The 19,767-nt window shown below is 35.8% G+C and overlaps 1 protein-coding gene across 41 annotated transcripts in view; it reads left to right on the forward strand.

Moving 5' to 3' along the window:
• Positions 1 to 19,767, forward strand: part of nfasca (neurofascin homolog (chicken) a) — an 83,954-nt gene that overhangs the window by 46,477 nt on the left and 17,710 nt on the right. For 12 of the 41 annotated variants that reach the window (XR_014532221.1, XR_014532224.1, XR_014532225.1 and 9 more), the window contains 21 exons: positions 678 to 783; positions 1,406 to 1,602; positions 3,460 to 3,582; positions 5,162 to 5,332; positions 6,169 to 6,222; positions 7,539 to 7,650; positions 7,754 to 7,938; positions 8,088 to 8,219; positions 8,441 to 8,584; positions 8,700 to 8,811; positions 8,908 to 9,074; positions 9,519 to 9,666; positions 9,798 to 9,928; positions 12,448 to 12,549; positions 12,692 to 12,889; positions 13,118 to 13,188; positions 13,531 to 13,753; positions 13,832 to 13,947; positions 14,523 to 14,733; positions 14,847 to 14,969; positions 16,445 to 16,618. Coding sequence is in view for 30 of the 41 variants with exons in the window: in XM_083533925.1 (XP_083390051.1) it covers positions 678 to 783; positions 1,406 to 1,602; positions 3,460 to 3,582; positions 5,162 to 5,332; positions 6,169 to 6,222; positions 7,539 to 7,650; positions 7,754 to 7,938; positions 8,088 to 8,219; positions 8,441 to 8,584; positions 8,700 to 8,811; positions 8,908 to 9,074; positions 9,519 to 9,666; positions 9,798 to 9,928; positions 12,448 to 12,549; positions 12,692 to 12,889; positions 13,118 to 13,188; positions 13,531 to 13,753; positions 13,832 to 13,947; positions 14,523 to 14,733; positions 14,847 to 14,969; positions 16,445 to 16,618 (3,000 nt within the window). In the remaining 11 variants the exon portion in view is untranslated. Of the gene's footprint in view, positions 1 to 677; positions 784 to 1,405; positions 1,603 to 3,459; positions 3,583 to 5,161; positions 5,333 to 6,168; positions 6,223 to 7,538; positions 7,651 to 7,753; positions 7,939 to 8,087; positions 8,220 to 8,440; positions 8,585 to 8,699; positions 8,812 to 8,907; positions 9,075 to 9,518; positions 9,667 to 9,797; positions 9,929 to 10,634; positions 10,677 to 12,447; positions 12,550 to 12,691; positions 12,890 to 13,117; positions 13,189 to 13,530; positions 13,754 to 13,831; positions 13,948 to 14,522; positions 14,734 to 14,846; positions 14,970 to 16,444; positions 16,619 to 17,438; positions 17,478 to 19,767 lie in introns of all 41 variants that reach the window. The other 29 variants (XR_014532222.1, XM_083533937.1, XM_083533933.1 and 26 more) reach the window with 7 other exon arrangements.

Genomic DNA, 19,767 nt, shown 5'->3' on the forward strand with positions numbered 1-19,767 from the left:
AAAATATATAGAATAAAATTAAATCTTTCCCCATAGCAAAGTGATCTTCTTGCATTGAGACCGACTTCTCTAGCGCTCCATCAGCTTAAAATAGAAAAGGATACAAAACAATGTTTTGTCAATGTTTAAATATAAAACAATAAACTCAACTTTAAACAGGCCAATGAAAGCAGGAAGATTTCAGTATGATCTCATATCCTCTAACTAGTCATTTAAACCAAATGAAAAAGACAAGTTATAAAAATTCAAATATGCTGTAAAAATAAATAGAAATGACTTAATTAAGAATCGTCAGTGACATTGACATTGACAATGTGAATAAATGCGCTTTTGTCGGCAGAAATGCGTCAGTATGATTCCACGACCTCATTAAGAGAGTCATAATATTTTAAATATGATCCAAGAATTAGAATAATCAAATCATTTCAAGGATAGTTTAAATAAAAAATTAATAGCTTTATATAAAAATAAAAGCTTTAATTCTACCAGTTGAAGTAATATTTGAGTGAACAGACATACACAAGATAGGGATTTGTGTACATGATGCAGACTGTGTATAGTAAGAGAACTGTGTGTTCTGAAAATGTGAGCACTAGAGCCTCTGACCATTAGAGGCTCATTAGAGGACTATAGTAATCCACAGATATTCTCTGATAAGTGTCTCCTCCCCCCTCCAGTGAAACAGCCCCCTACTATTGTGAAGGAGTCAGTCAAGGACTATATTGTGGATCCCCGAGATAACATCATCATTGAGTGTGAGGCCAAAGGCAATCCTGTACCAACGTAAGCATTCACAATGCCATTTCTCTTGTTCTCCTACTGTTTTTTTTTTAGTTTCTTGTATTTAGCTTGTTTCTCTTCCTTTTTGTTTCAGTTATGTCTTGGATTTTGTTTGTATGCATTGCAGTAAATTTGTCCAAACCTCAATAGTGGACCTACTCTTTTATTTATTTGGCCTTATTCCCTTGCTGGTATTCTTTTGTCCAATCTGACTCTCGCCCTGGATCTGGATCTGCCACAATCCTGGTCTTTGTCACATTTTGTTCCTACTCAACCCTTTTCTCCCTCTCTCTCTTCTATCTCTTTTCTCTAATTAAAGTTGATAGCCATTAGCACAGAAATCTGAGAGTGTACTATTACATTCTGCACTCCATACTGAAAGGGAAAATGCCAGTCCCCTTGCTTACTCCTGTGTGTATTTGTATTATAGTTGTTTTTCTGGCAGTTAACCTTTCACTTCCTTTCAGTTGATTGCATTCCTTGTATAATACCCAGAACACTGATTTGGGTTTAAACTATATTTTGAAGAGGGTGACTTTGTTTGTTTTTTAACTGTGCACCATTCTGTGTAATAGTTAAAAATAATCTGAAACACATTGAAACCGCATGTCATCGGTTTGCCCAGGTTTTGGTGGAGACGAAATGGGAAGTTCTTCAATGTGGAGAAGGATCCACGTGTGACCATGCGGAAACGCTCAGGCACACTGGAGATCAGCTTCAGGAATGGAGGAAAGCCTGAGGACTACGAGGGAGAATACCAGTGTTTTGCTATGAATGACTTTGGCACTGCTATATCCAACAAAATACTGCTGAGAGTTTCCAGTAAGTAAGCATAAGATATGTAAATGTATATATGACACTACAGTAATTATAAAAATACACTATGAGCTGCCAAATGATCTGGACAAAATATCACATATAAAAGATAACAATGCCATTGCTAGAATTAACCCAGGACCTTGGCACTTGAAAGACCAAAAACTAACAATGAAATCTGTACTAAAGATACTTTAGTACTACAGTAAAGAGCAATACTGACATGAATGAACAGTGAATTTTGCAATGATTGAATCACCCAGATGATAATATGTTCCCTTTTGAATCTGCTTCCTCTCAAGGTTTCTTCCTCATGCTATCTCAGGGATTTTTTCTTGCCACTGTCGCCACTGGCTCCCTCATTAAGGATAAACAAATATAAGGAACAAACCTATTGGCAATAAACTTACACATTATTTTATACAACCTTATAACCACTTTATCTGTGTAAAGCTACTTTGAGACAATGCCTATTGTAAAAAGTGGTATACAAATAAAAAGTAATTGAATTAAATGAATATATAAATTATTTTTTTCTTTGGAAATTGTCACTATTAGTGTAGAGCCGGAAGAAAGTGTCTTACTTTATATAAAGTTTCTGTACCAAAGTTGCTCTTGACAAGACATGACTTTACGAAACTGTCTCCCTTTGTACTGAATATGATAAAGCAGTATAGTTAAAACTTGTAACTATTTTGATATACCGGCAAGAAGTTCTACTGTACATAATTTAAAAAATAAATGAGATTTAAAAATAAATGAGAAAAAATAAAATCCACTGGAAAATCAGTCTTTAGCTGCCACAGCTTCAGTGTTCAGTAAAAATCAGGTTTTATTAGCCTTCATTATACAAAAGTTAAATCCATACATTTAAAAAAAAAAATGTATTCTAGTGCTGAAGGAAATGCAGATGCATGCAATAAATGGATGTATATTAACTACTACAGCTAATATTTGACTTTTCCACATTTCTAATCCGGTATTTGCCTGTTTTGATATTAAGAAAATTTAGATTTGCACTTCAGCAGGCAGGTGGACTTTATTTTATGAATAAAAACACTTTTTTATACTGTCCTGATGAACAAACCACTGCAATTTCATTGCAGACAGAAAAAGACAACTCATTGCAACATGTTTACATAATAGTAAACAGGAAATTTATGTAAAAGCAGTAATGCCTTTTGTTCACCATACATTTGGCTGTCAAATTTATGCAGGTTACCACTTTGTAGCACAGAATGAAACTATATGTGTGGGTAAAGGAGCACAGTCTCAGTCAATTGCACACATAAGACAATCTTAACTATTTACCTATTTATTGATACCAAAAGGCAATAATAGTTAGAAATATATTGAATGTATAATAATAATAATAATTATAGTATTATAACATATCGTTCATTCATTCATTTTCTCCCGCTTATCTGTAATTCGGGTCGCGGGGGCAGGCCCCGCCTTCGACTGCTGCCCAATCCTCACAGCACCGTCCCTTACGGTCCCTCCTGCAGGTGGTGAGCCCACGGGAAGGCGGCCCCACGTCACGGACCTTGATATTTCCCTCGTAAGGGACCCCCGGAGCATAGAGGGTTAAGGGCCTTGCTCAAGGGCCCAAGAGTGGCAGCTTGGCGATACCGGGGCTCGAACCCCAGACCTTCCGATCGGCAACCCAGCGCCTTAACCGCTGGAGCCACCACTCCCCCTATATTATAACATATGTTAAAAGAATATATTAACTTGATAAAATTATAAACAATTATATAAAATTCACTGACAATGCAAGAACTCAGGACTGTGGCACTACAGTAAATTGCAATATGGTTTGCTCTGAAATGACCAGCTCTAACACTTTCTTTTGTTCCTCAGAGGCACCACTGTGGCCTAAAGAGGTTTTGGAGCCAGTGGTAGTAAGTGAGGGATCATCTCTGGTCCTGACCTGTAACCCACCTCCTGGCCTTCCACCACCTAAAACATTCTGGATGGACAGCAGTAAGTCAGCATTTTCCGTCACTCTCTTTTAGTCTGTTCTGACTGTATAAATGTCATATCCCTATTTTGTCTCTCTTTTGATACTTGTGTCAGCTTCTGTCTGTCTGTTTCATTCCCACGTGCCGAAGTTCTTATGTGTTAGTGCTGATCTAGTCTATTTGTGTGCGAGAGAGTGCATGTGTATATATATATGACTTGGCATTTCTTGGCAAACTGCTGAGAGCACAGAAATAAGGCCTTTAAGGGAAATAAGGGAAATTTTATTAGATATTCCATCAGAACAGAAATAAAACAGCAGTTGCACCTGAGCAAATATGTGCATAGTTAATTATTATTATTGTTTTTAGTTAGTGTTTATTATTATTATTATTATTATTATTATTATTATTATTATTATTATTATTATTATTATTATTATTATGTTCTCTGTAATATATGATAGTTAGCAAAATCATACTAATGAATGCACATGGGCTTTCTTGTTTTAATTTGGCCTGATTAATGATAGTGTGACAACGTGACAAGTAATTGTTAAGTTTTCTTTGTAATCAAACACACAATAAATACATACACAACTAGCCTAATGCCAATACCAGAGCTAGATTGCAGTTCTTAATGTGGGATCTGTGAAGCATAGCCACAAAGTCTGTGATTTTATTTAAATAAATCTTTTCAACTCAAAAACAATTATTTATAATTAATGCCAACATTAACCTAACATAATTTAATGAATAAAATGCACTGTGGCTTCAATTAATAGCATAGAATATCAATAACATGCTTAGGAAATTAGTCAGATATCTGAGAATTTGGATTTCGTATTTACACTTACACATGCTGTATAAATTGACATTATGGACAACATTTTATTGACAACTGACTTTTTGATTTTTGAACATTCCATTCTACATTTAGTACTTATTTGCTGTAAATGTGCTTGTGGAGATTTGTGTTCATTCAGCCACAAGGGTGTTAGTAAAGTCAGGTACTGCTGTAGGGTGAGGAGGCCTGCTGTGAAGTCAGCACTACAGGTTATCCCAAAAGTGTTCAATGAAGTTAAGGTCAGAGTTGTATCAGGCCACTCACAGCTCAGTTCAAGTGAATTTGAAGTTTAAATCTACCCCTTCCAAAGACAAATGGGTGCCTCCAACGAACTACACATGGATTCAAAAGTCAGGCGTTTCAATACTTTGTCCATATTGTGTATGTACTGTAATCCCTTGACTCTACCGCGGTTCGAATCTCACGCCCCCGGTTTATCGCGCAATTGCATTTGCCACATAACTCATTTGTTAAGCTGATTTTCTTGGTTTCTTGCGGATAGCACGATAGACCAAAAAATTTATAGGAAATTGTTTTTATGGAGTTTTATTAAACAAAAAAAACTATCCATTTATCACGGTTTTTCATTTATCGTGGGAAACCACTGCGATAAACGGGGGATTACTGTACTGTGAAGTGGGCTTTAAAAAGGTAAATATTTATGTCCTATCATATTATCTTGCCATAAGAAAGGCCACTCTTTAATTTTGGTTATTATCAAGCTTACAGTTGATGATTTTTCTCCTTATTTTCCTAGAAATGATGCCCATAGAGCAGAATGCTCGGGTGTCCATGGGTCTGAATGGAGATCTTTACTTCTCTAATGTGCTTGCTAAGGATGCCAACACTGACTACAGCTGCAATGCCCGATTTCTCTTCACACACACCATCCAACAGAAGAACCCTTTCATCCTCAAAGTCCAGACAAGTGAGTAAGGGCGGACTCAGTATATATAAGCGTGTGTACATAAACATTGTATGTATTCAAGTATGTGCGTCATATAATGAACACAGTGGTAGAATGTGGCCATCTATTGATGGTTCGCCTTTACTACAGTATGTTTCTCCATTCGGATTGAAAATGTTGTCATATTGGAACTTAAAAAAAACCTATTTATTACACATAAAGAATGAATAAAGGAACATCCATATATGAAATATTTTAAGAATATTGTCTGTCCAAATAGAGTTATCACACAGACATAGTCTTACCAGTAAAAATATCTCCTGCCTTTAAAGTGCATCAATACCAAATTGCACTATTCGAAATATGATGAGGCTGTGCAAGACTGAGTTGGAACATGACAGGTGGGGTTTTGAGGGCTATTCAGAGTTTTTCCGAATTGATTCTATTGATCCAATCAGCTCTAAGCATAAGGAGAAGAACAGAAGGGGCCCAGCGCCCTCCTCCTGACAGCTGACTGATCTCTTTGTTTACCGGTTCTTTGCAGGAAGCCATTCATGGTTGAGGTCACTGCTCTCCTATTTGGAATTCTGTCCAAATTGTTTGCACTTTTTTGGATTGGTGGATTTTGTTTTCAGATTAGACAGCTCTAGTTATGCCGTTAAACAAACTCTCAGACAAGAGAAATCAAAACACATTGCTAATCGAACAGTTTTGTGTAGCAGGTTTGCTGATTTACTTTGACTTTGATAGTTACTCACTCTGATTAAAAGAATGACAATAAAAGTGAATAAACGGTTTCAAGCAATATCAGAGCACAACAAATTTTTTGCACATTGATGATAAAATTCTGTCCACAGAAGAGCCTTATAATGACACTGTTTACTCTCCAAACGACACTTTCATATACAGTGGTGAGTCACAGAAAGTCTATCCACAGATTCAGGATCTTTCCTGAATCTCTAACCAGCTTAAGCATCCCGTCTTCTAACAGGGCTAGAATGTATGCCTCTAATATCTGTGTGCCAATATAACACTGTCATGTGTCAGTAATTGTGTGATTGTCTATTCTGTTTCACACTAATAACAATAATTTACCACATTGTTGATTAAAGACATTAAGCTGCATTTTAAAATAAAAACCTTACAGATTGTAAGCTGTAAAGTGAAAAAAGTAAACATTTGTTTTATTTTTCAATCTTGAAGAATCTTTGTATGTAGCAGGTATCTAAACATTAGTATGACATTGATTATGGTTTACTCCTTGTTAATGTTTTCAATTATGATTATAAATACAGTACATATTGTATTAATAATCATAATTGAAAACACTAGCAAAGAGTAAAATTTTAACATGAAGGAACAGAGAGTAGAAGCTAAAAGAATAAACACCTACAACCATAATAGATACCCAATAAAGATGAAGACATTAGGGTAATCAACCAATGACAGATGACTAAAGACTAGAACAGAAACAAAAGCACATCCTAACAAAACAATATGAGAGGTAGAATATATTTTACTTGTACTGTGAAACGCAGCACATGCTGAATTTTAATAAAAAACAGGAGTATTATGTAATGTTTCTTTATTTAGAAGTTAATTGTCAAGATACACAAAATGTGCTACTACAACTGCTGTCATAAAAGTTAGCGGTAAGCAATGTATGTAGCAATAGCAGCCTGCCACACTTTTGAGTTGACCTCCCATGTGTGCTCAGTTGTTGGAATGGGGATAAAGTACTATACCACGGACAGTCCCAAACCCATCTGCGAATATATATATATATATATATATATATATATATATATATATATATATATATATATATATATATATATATATATATATATATATAATGTGTGTGTGTGTAGTTAGTTAATGTTAATGCTAAACTAGCTGGCATGGTAGCTAGCCTCAGGATGAAAAGAAGGTTTCATATCTGTAATTAGTCATGCTTGACTAACCCCCTTTCCCCCATGTCTTCATTGTTATAGAATCTTACAACCTTGCTTTTGTGTGTGTGTGTGTGTGTGTGTGTGTGTGTGTGTGTGTGTTTGTGTGTGTGTGTGTGTGTGTCAAAATTTGTTTTTTTTCTTCTTCTTTTTCTGATTCAACGCTAAAACCCAATGGGGAGCACAGAATGTAAGACAAAGAACCATAACCCTAGCCCCATTATCTTTATCTGTGTGTATTCTGTATACTAAAAAAAATTATTCCTGTTCCACAGCACGTAACATTCCAGAATCAACACCATCCTTTCTCTCTCCCTCTGGAATATCAAGCTCCAAGATGGTTCTCCGGGGAGAAGAGCTTCTTCTGGAGTGCATAGCTGCTGGAGTGTAAGTACTTCTGTAGATAAAACACTCTAGGGTAGTGTTCTATTGTTTAGGTGCAAAACTATGTCTTCTGATCCTGTTTTTTTTTTTTAATATCCACACACAGTCCAACTCCTAGAATCCAATGGTTTAAGAAAGGAGGGGATTTACCGGAGAAAAAGGTCCATTTAGAAAACTTTAATAAAACCCTGAGCATAAAGTCTGTTTCGGACGAGGATTCTGGAGACTACATCTGCATGGCCAGTAATAAGATGGGCAGCATCCGACACACTATCTCCGTTCAGGTTAAAGGTCAGACGATATTTGTCTAAAAAACTGCACTTTTAACACGTTTTATTTGTTTGATGTCTTTTTATTTGCCTGGCAATTAATATAGAGAACCAGAAAACAATCAAGTATATTCACATGCATTTGAATGTTTTATATCTTGACTCTTATAGCTGCTCCTTATTGGCTGCATACACCATCTAACCTCGTGCTGGCTCCCAATGAGAATGGACAGCTGCAGTGTTTAGCCAGTGGAAACCCCAAACCCAACATCCAGTGGCTTGTAAATGGAGAGCCAATAGAGAGTGAGCCTGAAATTCAATCCTTATTTTTCATAACACAATGCTGCAGAGCACAACAATTATTTCTTAGCTGGTACTTGATATTTATAGCATATTTTCTCTTTTCGAAACTAAGATAAGATTTAGTTTGCTTTTCTAATAGACTCTTTAACTAGCTACTAACTAGTGCATGACAATTGTTTTTAAACCAAATCTTCCCTTTTTTTACATTTTTGAAACTTTAGGCTCACTGGAAAATCCTAGCAGGAAAGTGGTCGATGATGCAATCATTTTCAGCTCAGTACAAATTGGCACTAGTGCTGTTTACCAATGCAATGCTTCAAATGAGCATGGCTACCTGCTGGCCAACGCTTTTGTCAACATACTGGGTGAGAGATCTACAGAGGAAATAATTAGTCCAAGGTTGTGCTGAATCCACTATATCAGTAGAGTGATTCAATGGGAGTGTCATTGCAACTTATATGGAACCATGGTTATTTACAGATATGGCACCCAGATTATTGGGACCCAAAAACCAGCTGGTTAAGGTGATCGAAAACAAACAATCCTTTCTGGATTGCCCTTTTTTTGGCTCACCTTACCCATTTGTTCGATGGTAAGTTCTATAGAGTATATATAAAGTGTTAAAAGGTTAAGATTTAGAATGCATCTTGAATGCAAGTGTTGAATGCAAGTGTTTGTGTTCATCTAGGTTTAAGAATGGCCAGGGTATAGTTCCAAATGGTGGGAAGTACATCTTGCATGAAAATGGTACCCTGGAGATTAAGAGAGTTCGACCTGAAGACGAGGGTACTTATACTTTTGTGGCAAGCAACATCCTGGGCAAAGCGGAGGATCAGGTCCGTTTGGAAGTCAAAGGTGAGGAATCAGAAATAAAATTGTATTAATTATTTTATTATAGCTTTCCAAATAAATCAGGGTCTAATGTCTGGACAAAGAAACTAAACAAAGTGAATCATTTCAAACATTTATGCTATTCATACTATTTATCACATTATCCAAGAAACACTTAATGACTAAATAAAATGAAATATTTTTAACAAATAAACATAGTTTATAAATGCCATCATTGTACTGCTTAGGCAAAACAAAAATGCAATAATATATACTATCTATGTAAAGTACTAACAGTCCAATAATAATTGTAATAATTTTAATCACATTTTGAATAAAAACAATAGGTTTTACCTAGAACAATAGATTAAAAAAATAGTTATTTTAATGCCTTTGCTGTACGATCAAAAGAGGTAGGCTAAGGGTATAACTAAATGCTTAATATTTACTTATACGGTTTTCTTTCAGAGCCGACACGGATTGTCCGAGCTCCAGAGCACCTCTCTACCTTCAGAGGAAGTATGGCTCGTTTTGACTGCAAGATTAAGCACGATTCTACCCTCCCCATTACTGTCATATGGCTCAAAAATGACAAGCCCCTGCATGTTTCTTGGATGTAAGCAACACATTCAGCATTACATTCTCCATCACAAGATTCCACTGTATTATGTGTTACCAGCACACTCAGTTAATATGGACTCGTCTAATTGTATTTTATATCTAACTGAAAATGTGCACTGCACTTAGGAGCAAGTTTAAGAAGGAGGAAGACTCGCTGTCTATTAGCAACATTCAGCCTGATGATGAGGGAACATATACTTGCACAGTTACTACAGAGTTGGACCAGGACTCTGCATCAGCCCGCCTTACAGTTTTAGGTATACAAACACGCATGCACGCACACACACAGATTTTTATAGATATGCATACAGAAATATGCATACAGATACAGAAATCTCCCTCAGTATGTATATTTACATGCAGTCAGTCTGAATAAATTAAGCCTAAATGCATATTTCACAATTACTGTTTGTATGTATCCTAAACACTGAATTCTGATTCAGACATTTATTTACCTGTGCATTACTTAATAGAAATAACCTAAAGTCATCAGTTAAAGTCATGTAAAAATTTTCTTTGGATTGATCTCAGTAATTTAGGTGTTTACAGGAAAGCGTTTCAATTTGAGTAAACAATTTATTTTATACCTAAAGGATTATTCGGATGCATGTAAATATACTTACTGTATTATGAAACACATTATTTGGCATATTGTCCTGAATAGCTTATTAAATAACATTGAATAATTTATGGCAATAATTTAACTAGTCCTTACTGGCTATGTTTAACTAATAGCTTCTTTCTGATTATTTATTTTTCTTTAGTCAAATCATGACTTACCTGGAAATGACACTGTAATTCGAAAGAATTTCTATAATGCTTTTTTTCCTTCATCGTAGCTGGTACTTAATATGTCTCTGTAGTATTTATAGCATATTTTGTCTTTTTTGAAACTAAGATCAAATTTAGTTTGCTCATCTAATAGACTCACTAACCCATAACATTTTACCTTTGACATCACAGAGGATGAGTCCCTAACTCTCTCGAAAACTAGTGCCTTAGCAGGTAACAGTTCTTCTTCTTTCTGCTCTAACTGTTCTGCTCTCCTAATGTTTGATTTCATGTTGTATTTGTCTTTAAATGCTTATTTTACTGTTTGATTGACTTTTCAGCGCTCCATATGGAGTTTGTTTAAGTGCCCTATAAATTTTAAAGCTGATTATTTTACATTATTACTATTTCTTGTGACGTTTTGGATTAATTCGAACCACTAAATTCATTCAAAAATGTTATCCAGATCCAGAAGAGTGTGACCCTCTATAATATGAAATAATGCCAGTCAGTACTTCTTTGGCAACACTTGGTTTAATGAAATAGATTTAAATCATAAATGGTTTGATGGATTTACAAATCAGCTCTTGTTCTGAGGATGTCTACTTCCGATTATGTGGGCAGTTCATCATTCATATAAATCTTTCTTAGGGACTGTTTAAAAGTGCTGAAATGTGTTGAACTTCCTTTCGTTTGCTAATATGAAGTGAATGTAAGTAACTTATAATGACAACTAGAATACAGTAAACAAGTTTCTATGTTACTCTATGTTTTTCTATGGAAGAATTAAGAATTAGGACACTTTCATTTGGACAATTACATAATTAAAGCTATTTTACCATAGTATAGAGTTAATAACAATATCAATAAATAATAACAAAAAAAATCGCTGTAGGTTAGAGATGGTTATATTTATGGTCCTTCACTTTTTAAGTCCCCAGAATAAATTAGACATTTGGGTCATCTCATCCTTTTCTGGTGGTTGTTATTCCCTAATTGTGACTTACAAGTTAGACAAATGCTTCAGTTGTGGCATTTGCTTTTGGAGTCTGCTGTTAACTATCAATATAAAGAGATATGTAAGAGCTGTCATTGCCAGTGAAGCAAACCATCATTAGGTAAAAAAGCCAAGTCAGGCTGAATAAAAGTCTGCATTTTGATCTTATATATCAATAACTTTATTGACCTTACTGCTTATTAAAAATTTAGCAATCTGGACACTTTTGCTAGTGTTTCTTTTTACATTTATCATCCGTTAGCAATGATTTACCACAAGAACACTGTGCAAGTATGAGTTTGTGCAAATATATTACCAAATAATATCGATGCAGACACAGACATGATTAATTTTAACATATTTTTATTTACATTGTTTTGTATTATTACTAGTGCTGTCATTCGAGTAAAATATTAAATCGTGATTAATCGCAACTTAATCGCACATTTTTATCTGTTCTAAATGTACCTCAAATTAATACTTTTTTTTTAAGTTTTTAATACTCTAATCAACAGGGCATGAATAAATATGGATGCTTTATTCAAATAGATGTTTATTATTAGTGAAACCAAACTTAACATAGAGCATGAAGACAAAATATACTTGTAAATGTTTTACAGTAATTATGGTGCTTTAAATCCTGTAAATCATCAGGGCACAAAATGGAATTTTTGCTATGTTACACACAGTTTTATTTGCCGGATGTGTACATCATGGCGGATTTTGGTATTTGATTTGAGACTTGGTGCATCAGTAAAACAAATTTTTAGAGTTTTTTTTTATATATATATCTGAATAAAGAAAGGATGTCGTGAAGAACTGTGTGTTGCGTTGCAGGTTTTATTTCCCCTCTTTTATATTTATATATTTATAATTTTATTAAAAATGGTCAAACAGAAATGCTTTAATGCATTAGTCACCGTTAATATTAATAAATTTTGACAGCCCTAATTTTTCACATTTGTTCTTGATCAGTTTGTATACTTTATAATTATTGCTTTCCTCCAGATCGCCCTGATTCCCCCAAGGATTTGGAGTTGTCTGATCTATCAGCACGCTCTGTCCGTCTTACTTGGATCCCTGGCAATGAGAACAATAGTCCTATTACACGTACAATTCCTTCATTACTTGTTACACACAAATACAGAAATATTTTTGCATAAATAGTCAAATATTACTTGAATATCTAGCATTCTAAAAATCTATAAACTGGTAAGCAGATTCAGAATTTGAGACACTCCTCTGTTTGCAGAATACCTTGTTCAGTATGAAGAAAATCGGTGGAAACCAGGCGAATGGCAAAATCTGTCCAGTTACTCAGGTGATCAGAACTCAGTGAACCTGAATCTGTCCCCGTTTGTGAACTACCAGTTCAGAGTGATCGCCATCAACAGTGTGGGTCAAAGCCGTCCGAGCCGCCCATCAGCTCGCTACCAGACCAGTGGAGCAGGTAAGTGACTGAGAGAAAAGGGGAAAAGAAAATGTTTATTGTTTCTGTTCCACTGCTATCGGTATCGGCTGACTTTAACATCACTTGTATTCAGCAATATGTATGTCAAATACAGAATACTGAAAACACTGACTTTCATATATTTAAAAAAATATTTACAGGTGCAAAAAAGTTTTATGTTGATAAATTATTATTTGGATGCTAACTTGTAGGTTCTTGTTTTTTTAGCTCCTTATGTTTATCCCAATGGCCTAAAAGGTTGGGGTACCAAGAAAAACAATATGGAGATCTCTTGGCAGGTGAATACTGATCACTGTCTTTTTCAATTCTAACCCTATATTAATACACAACATTTATTTGGATTTCTATATCATTACTGGTAATATGTATTTGTAGACTGGCTGAACCCCAGGCCTCCTCACCTTGCCTCAGTATATGACTTACACCTCTGTATAGTGTAGCATCTCTTTAGAAGAGTGGAGGTTATAATAACAAAAAAAAAGGAAATACCGTAAATGTGAATTGGGATGTTGAAATAGCACATACTAATCTTATGGTCAGGTGTCCACAACTTTTGACAATATAATGTAGGCAATGAGGCAAAGCTATTTTTATACTAATATATAAATCTGTGATTACAGCCCCTTCTTGATAACCAAAGGAATGGGCCTGATCTACGTTATGTCATCTCATGGAGGAGGAAGGACTTGAAGGAGGAGTGGAATAACATCACCACTACTAATACAAAGCATATTGTCAGTGATACAGACACTTATGTCCCATATGAGATCAAGATTCAGGCAGTTAACGACTTTGGTCCAGGCCCTGAATCAAACAAAGTGATTGGCTACTCAGGGGAGGACAGTAAGTATCTGCATATTAATTTTGCTAAGCTTTGTGTTTTGAATATTAAATTATTCACTTTTTGCATTGTTCTGTCAGGGCCTACGGATGCACCTGGAGACCTCAGGGTGTCAAAATTAAATAGCAATAAAGTAAATATAATTTGGAATCCTGTTGAGGCCAAATCCATTAATGGAGAGTTTAAAGAGTACAGGGTGAGTTCTTACCTTCATTATCATAGAGGAAGTGACCTCCATGTCTATCATTACTGATAGACATGTCATATATGTAATATACAGCAGCTACAACTGCACATCATGCTGGTGGGAAAGAAAATTCATATTATCTTAACACTTTCTTTACATACTGTAAAGGGATAAACATAGGAAATGATTTCTGCTTGTAAAATTGTATATTTGTATATTTTGTGTGTATTTACTTCTGTAAAGCTGCTTTGGAACAATGATATTAAAAATAAATATAAACACAAATCAAAAATGGGTTTTTACAACAATGCCATAGAGGAACCAATGTTGGTTTCCCAAAGAGCCTTTCAGTACATGGTTAAAAAAAAAACACATTTGTTCACATAATTTGATTAGAGGTGGCACAATACAGCTTTTTTCTTTTTTCTGTTTTTAAATACAAGTTGATAACAATACTTATTCAATCATTTAGTACTAGGCTTTACTAGACTAACGGGTATATTGTTTAGTTTTTTATGATACTAAGAACTATAAAATAACTTTGGTCCTACAACTTTTATTTACTATTCTGCACCCTCTTTTAGTTATATTACTGGAGGGAGGCAAGCCTGGTGAAAGACCTGAAGGTGAATAAGGACAAGAAAACTAAAGGCTTCTTCAGTGACGCATCTCAAAACAGTGGGGTCCTAATGGACCTTGTCCCTTATAGCAAATACAAGATGTACATGGTGGTGGCCAACACCAAATTCGAGGGACCACACAGCAACACTGTGGAGTTTCAGACCAAGGAAGGCTGTAGGACATTTCTTGATACTTACTTTCGCTTTCATTACATAGGTTTTTATTATTGATTATTAACTTGAAAGCATACCAACAAAATAATAAACTCTTTTTTGACTGCTAAATAGTGCCAGGGGCTCCTAAGTTCTTCAGGATTGTCCAGAGGAATGCCAGCACCATTCGCCTAGAGTGGAATAAGCCGCTAGAGCCGAATGGAATTCTGATCGGATACACACTTCAGTACAAGACAGGTTAGCTTACTTTTAATCTGACATGTTAGTGTTCTTTACAAAAGCTTTTTATTAGCTGCTCCAGTATATGTCTGGTATGAGTATCAGAACTTATTTTTGTTCATCTATGGATTAGATTAAATCTAATCTATTATTGTATGAGGAAGTCATGTGTGTCAGAGAAGTACAGTATGTGAGTGTGGCGAACGACAGACTGGTTCAAGGTAGAGGTTGGACTGCATCAAGAATCGTCTCTGAGCCCTTTCCTGTTTGCAGTGGACAGGTTGACGGACGAGGTCAGACAGGAGTCTCTATAATGTTTGTGGATGATATTGTGATTTGTGGTGAGAGTAGGGAGCAGGTTGAGAAGAGTCTGGAGAGCTGGAGGTACGAGCTGGAGATAAGGGGAATGAAAGTCAGTAGGAGTTAGACAGTACATATGTGTGAATAAGAGGGGGGCAGTGGAGTGATGCGGTTGCAGGGAGAAGAGGTGGAGGAGTTTGGACCCAGGGTCAACAGTGCAAAGTAATGGAGAGTGTGATAGAGAAGTGAAGAAAAGAGTGCAGGCAGGGTGGAGTGGGTGGAGAAGAGTGGCAGGAGTGATTTGTGATAGAAAGGTATGTGCAAGAGTGAAAGGGAAAGTTTATAGGGCTGTGGTGAGACCTGCTATGTTGTATGGTTGAGAGACAGTGGCATTGAGTAAAAGACAGAAGGTGGAGCTGGAGGTAGCAGAGCTGAAGATGTTGAGGTTATTGTTAGGAGTAACAAGGATAAACAAGATTAGAAATTAGTTTATTAGAGGGACAGCACATGTAGGATGTTTTGGAGACAAGGTAAGGGAGATGAGCTTGAGATGGTTTGGACATGTGCAGAGGAGGGACATGGGGTATATCAGTAGGATAATGCTGAGGAAGGAGCCACCAGGAAGGAGGAAAAGAGGAAGGCCAAGGAGGAGGTTTATGGATGTGGTGAGGGAAGACATGCAGGTAGTTTGTTTGAAAAAGGCAGATGTAGAGGACAGGGGGGTAACGAGACAGATGATCCGCTGTGGCGACCCCTAATGGGAGAAGCAGAAAGAAGAAGAATCTAATCTAATCTATACAGCTAGTTGCTATAATAAATAAATAAATGTGACTAATTGATAGCTAACCTTTAAAAATCTGTTGTCTTTATCATCAAACTCAAAAGTTTTCATCAATGATAACATGCTCTAATTTTTTTATTCAGTGGCATCTCAAAAAGGTGCCTGAAAACTCAGCACATATACCTGATTACTTTGTCAAGATCAAATGAGTTCAAGCTTTCAGGCAACCAAGCAATCTCAAGATCTAAAACACAAAATATTGACTCCGCTACCAGACATAACAATAGCATAATTGTCAAATTATATGCCTTGATGATTTAAAAATGTACAAAGTAGGAATTGTTGTTTCTTGAATAAAAATTTGTTCATATTTCATTGATGACATGAATACACTAATTTCCACAAAATCTAGTGAATGGGACACAGGAGGGCAAGCTACAGGTTCTGAGTTTCTTCCCTAATGAGACAGAGCACACCATGCACCTGCCTGACCGATTTACCCGCTACAAGTTCTACCTGTCAGCTCGGACGCAGGTTGGCTCTGGTGAGGTCTATGCTGAGGAGTCACCTCATTTTGCCAATGAAGGTGAGCCATCACACATACAGCATACAATATGCCACTTACTTTGTGTTGTGAGTGTGAAATGACAAATCCTTTTATTAATGCCAGCAAACTTAACAAATAATTTTTATTATTCAAGAACAAACAGCATGCAAAAGTTACTTTTGTAATCAATAGTTTATACACTTTGTGATGCGTTTACTACATTACAGTGGAAAAAAGTAAACCCATGTTCCTGTGCTCCTTTTTACATTATAAGAAACAAAATCCTACTATGGAACTGTATTACATTTCAGTGCTAGAGTACTGAAACTCAATCTCACTTGAAACTCAGACTTACATTCATAAGAGTGAGTGCATCTTCCTATGTAAATAGAGAATTAGACAAGAGCGGAGAAAGCGTATAAGGGATCTCTCTGGAAGCAGCTTCGCTCTCGTGTTCTCTGAACAGAAGCTTGTTTTGTAAGACTATCACAGTACGAAGAATCCCCATCACTGAAAGCTGACATCATCTCGGTCAGCTCAGGTCAAGTACCACTGTTGACTGTTGTTAGGGTCAGTGAATGAGCAACTGCTGAGAGCACAATCACCCAGCATTCTTTACTCTGTGGTTCTGTCTGTCTTTTTTGTAAAAAAAATTCTCCTCTCTCTCTCTCTCTCTCTCTCTCTCTCTCTCTCTCTCTCTCTCTCTCTCTCTCTCTCTCTCTCTCTCTCTCTCTCTCTCTGTTTCTGTCTTGTCTTTTTTTGTGCTGCTTACCTATTGACTTCCTTGTTTTCTCAGTATACTCTGACCTGTCCCCTTTCCTCCTTCCTCTTTTGTCTGTCTCTCCATCGGTGTAAAAAGAAGACTTTTTGACTTCAGGTACTGACCCTACAGGTGTAGGTAAAGAGGAATGTCCTGTAAATTTGCCTATCTGTCTCTCTGTGTGCTCCCCATTTCCCCCTCTGGCACAGTGCAGTTGTAACTACTGTACTACAAATTCTGCTTGCTTTATATACAATACATCAACTTTACTATGATTGCACAACGTGATTTGGACTGTATTCAGAGCTGATGGACAAGTTCCAAAATAAACCCATTAATACAAGGGGAATGTTCAGATATTTGCTATACAAGAAGCTTTAGTTAATATGCCTTAAAGTCCTAAACACATGCACCGAAAAAGGACTTTTTTACTGTGCCAAAACCAACCACATTTTTAGGCAGCTTTTGGCCTGGGACTGTTAAAACATACCACACGTTTAATATCCTGTCAATTACAACATTATGTTGCAGGATAAGAGTTATGTAAACAACAATTAATTAAATAATTAATAAAGCAAGCAGTTTAAATACATATAGAAAATGTATGTGCCTTATACATGAACAATACTCTATATTTTAATAACAATGGAGAAAACAACAGAAAATGTTTTACATGACTAACTAGCAAAGATATTTTAACCTGGTGTGAGCTATAGCACCATTATAGTGCTATATTATAGCACTATACACCACTATAGCACTATAATTTGTGATTATAAGAATTTTCTTTATGTATATTTCCATATAAATATTTTGACATATATTATATTATATTATATTATATTATATTATCAAATAAATTATATATTATTTGCATATATTAGCAATGTAGGACATTTAACAATGTGTGTCAGAAGCGACAACAGCATGGATACACCACTTGACTTTTCAGGTACAAAATTTGTAGTTACAGCATACTATCAGACAGTGGTGTTGAGTATATACGTTTAAATTGAATAATAATGGATAACTGGGACACTGGGACATTGAACATTTTATATCATTGTATATATAAAACTATACAAATATAAATTTGAATGTACTTTTAGTATTAATTTATACTTTAACTCATCTCTGAATACAGTTCATTTTGCCTCAAAGACTTATGATGGGTATGATGCTGATGATTGACACAGTGAGGTGTACATGCTAGTGTGGCCCAATGGTCCACATTAAAATGTACACTTCAGTGAAGTGGTCTTAAACTGCACTGGCTGCTGTGGTGGCTCCTTTCAGTTTGTGTCCACCTCTTTGTTAATGTCCATATCACTATGTGCTTTCAGGGATGGGATACATTCACTATCCTGCTGTTACCACTTACTGGCACACTGCTTGCATAGAAAAATGTTCATGATGTTATATCAGTGAGGCTTTTTTGTTAGGATTTTAACCTAAATGTGTTTATAAGTTCTAGATATATTATGAGATAAAGAGTTTTTTTAAATTATCACTCGACCACTGATCCCTGAGAGCACCGTTATCATGGAGTCCCTGACTGTCACATGTCTCATGTGGCCTATCCCAGCATGCTTTTCTCATTTCCCAATAAAGCATGTGGGACGCTGATGCCTTCATGAATGAGTGGTTTTTATTAGCGGTTTTACATTTTGACATAAATGTCATTGAGTTCTGCTAGGTTTAATTGCTGAGCTATGTGTCTCCATCAGTTTTATAAAACTCACAAATAGAAATGTAATGCAGAAAAGCATTTCATGTTTAATGGTTATTAAAAGACTCAAATCTTACTCATTCAGTAAACTGCTTTGCATTCAAAGGCTTTGAAGATCATCATATTATCTGAGCATGCTTCCTACAACTTTCTTTAAGTAAGAAGTTTAGGAATCATTCATTCACTGCTTAATTAATGTTTTATCAATGCTTGCACTTTTGCCACTAGGCAAAATTAAAATTATTTAATTTTGATCAATGCTGTTATAGTCAGTAATATCTTTTGCTAATCCAGGGGATCTTACAGGTAAGAATGCACTGAGCTGCTTGGTGACTTGCATTGGGAATGCAAAGCGCACATCCACTGAATATTTTTAGAAAGAGTAATGATTGGGTAAAAAGTATTGTCACTGAGCTCAGAGGGACATCCTCTGATTGGCATAACCTTGGCAGTTTCGTTTCCTGCTGGCTGTTCTTAACCATCATGCACATTTCACGTTTTGCTTGTTGATTGATAATAATGAGAGAGCAGAACTGTTAAGCTTTGCTTTTACGCTTATTCTCTGTTGGCTGCATTTGCATGGATTAATATAGGAAAAGATGTGGTTCTGCGATGTTGCATTATTTTTGAAGGAGTTCACTCTGGTGTAAATGATGCGTAAGGTTGTCTATTCTTTTTTCAATCATGTGTTATTTACTA

Source organism: Silurus aristotelis, assembly GCF_946808225.1.
Source record: "Silurus aristotelis genome assembly, chromosome: 28".
NCBI classification, from domain to species: Eukaryota; Metazoa; Chordata; class Actinopteri; order Siluriformes; family Siluridae; genus Silurus; species Silurus aristotelis.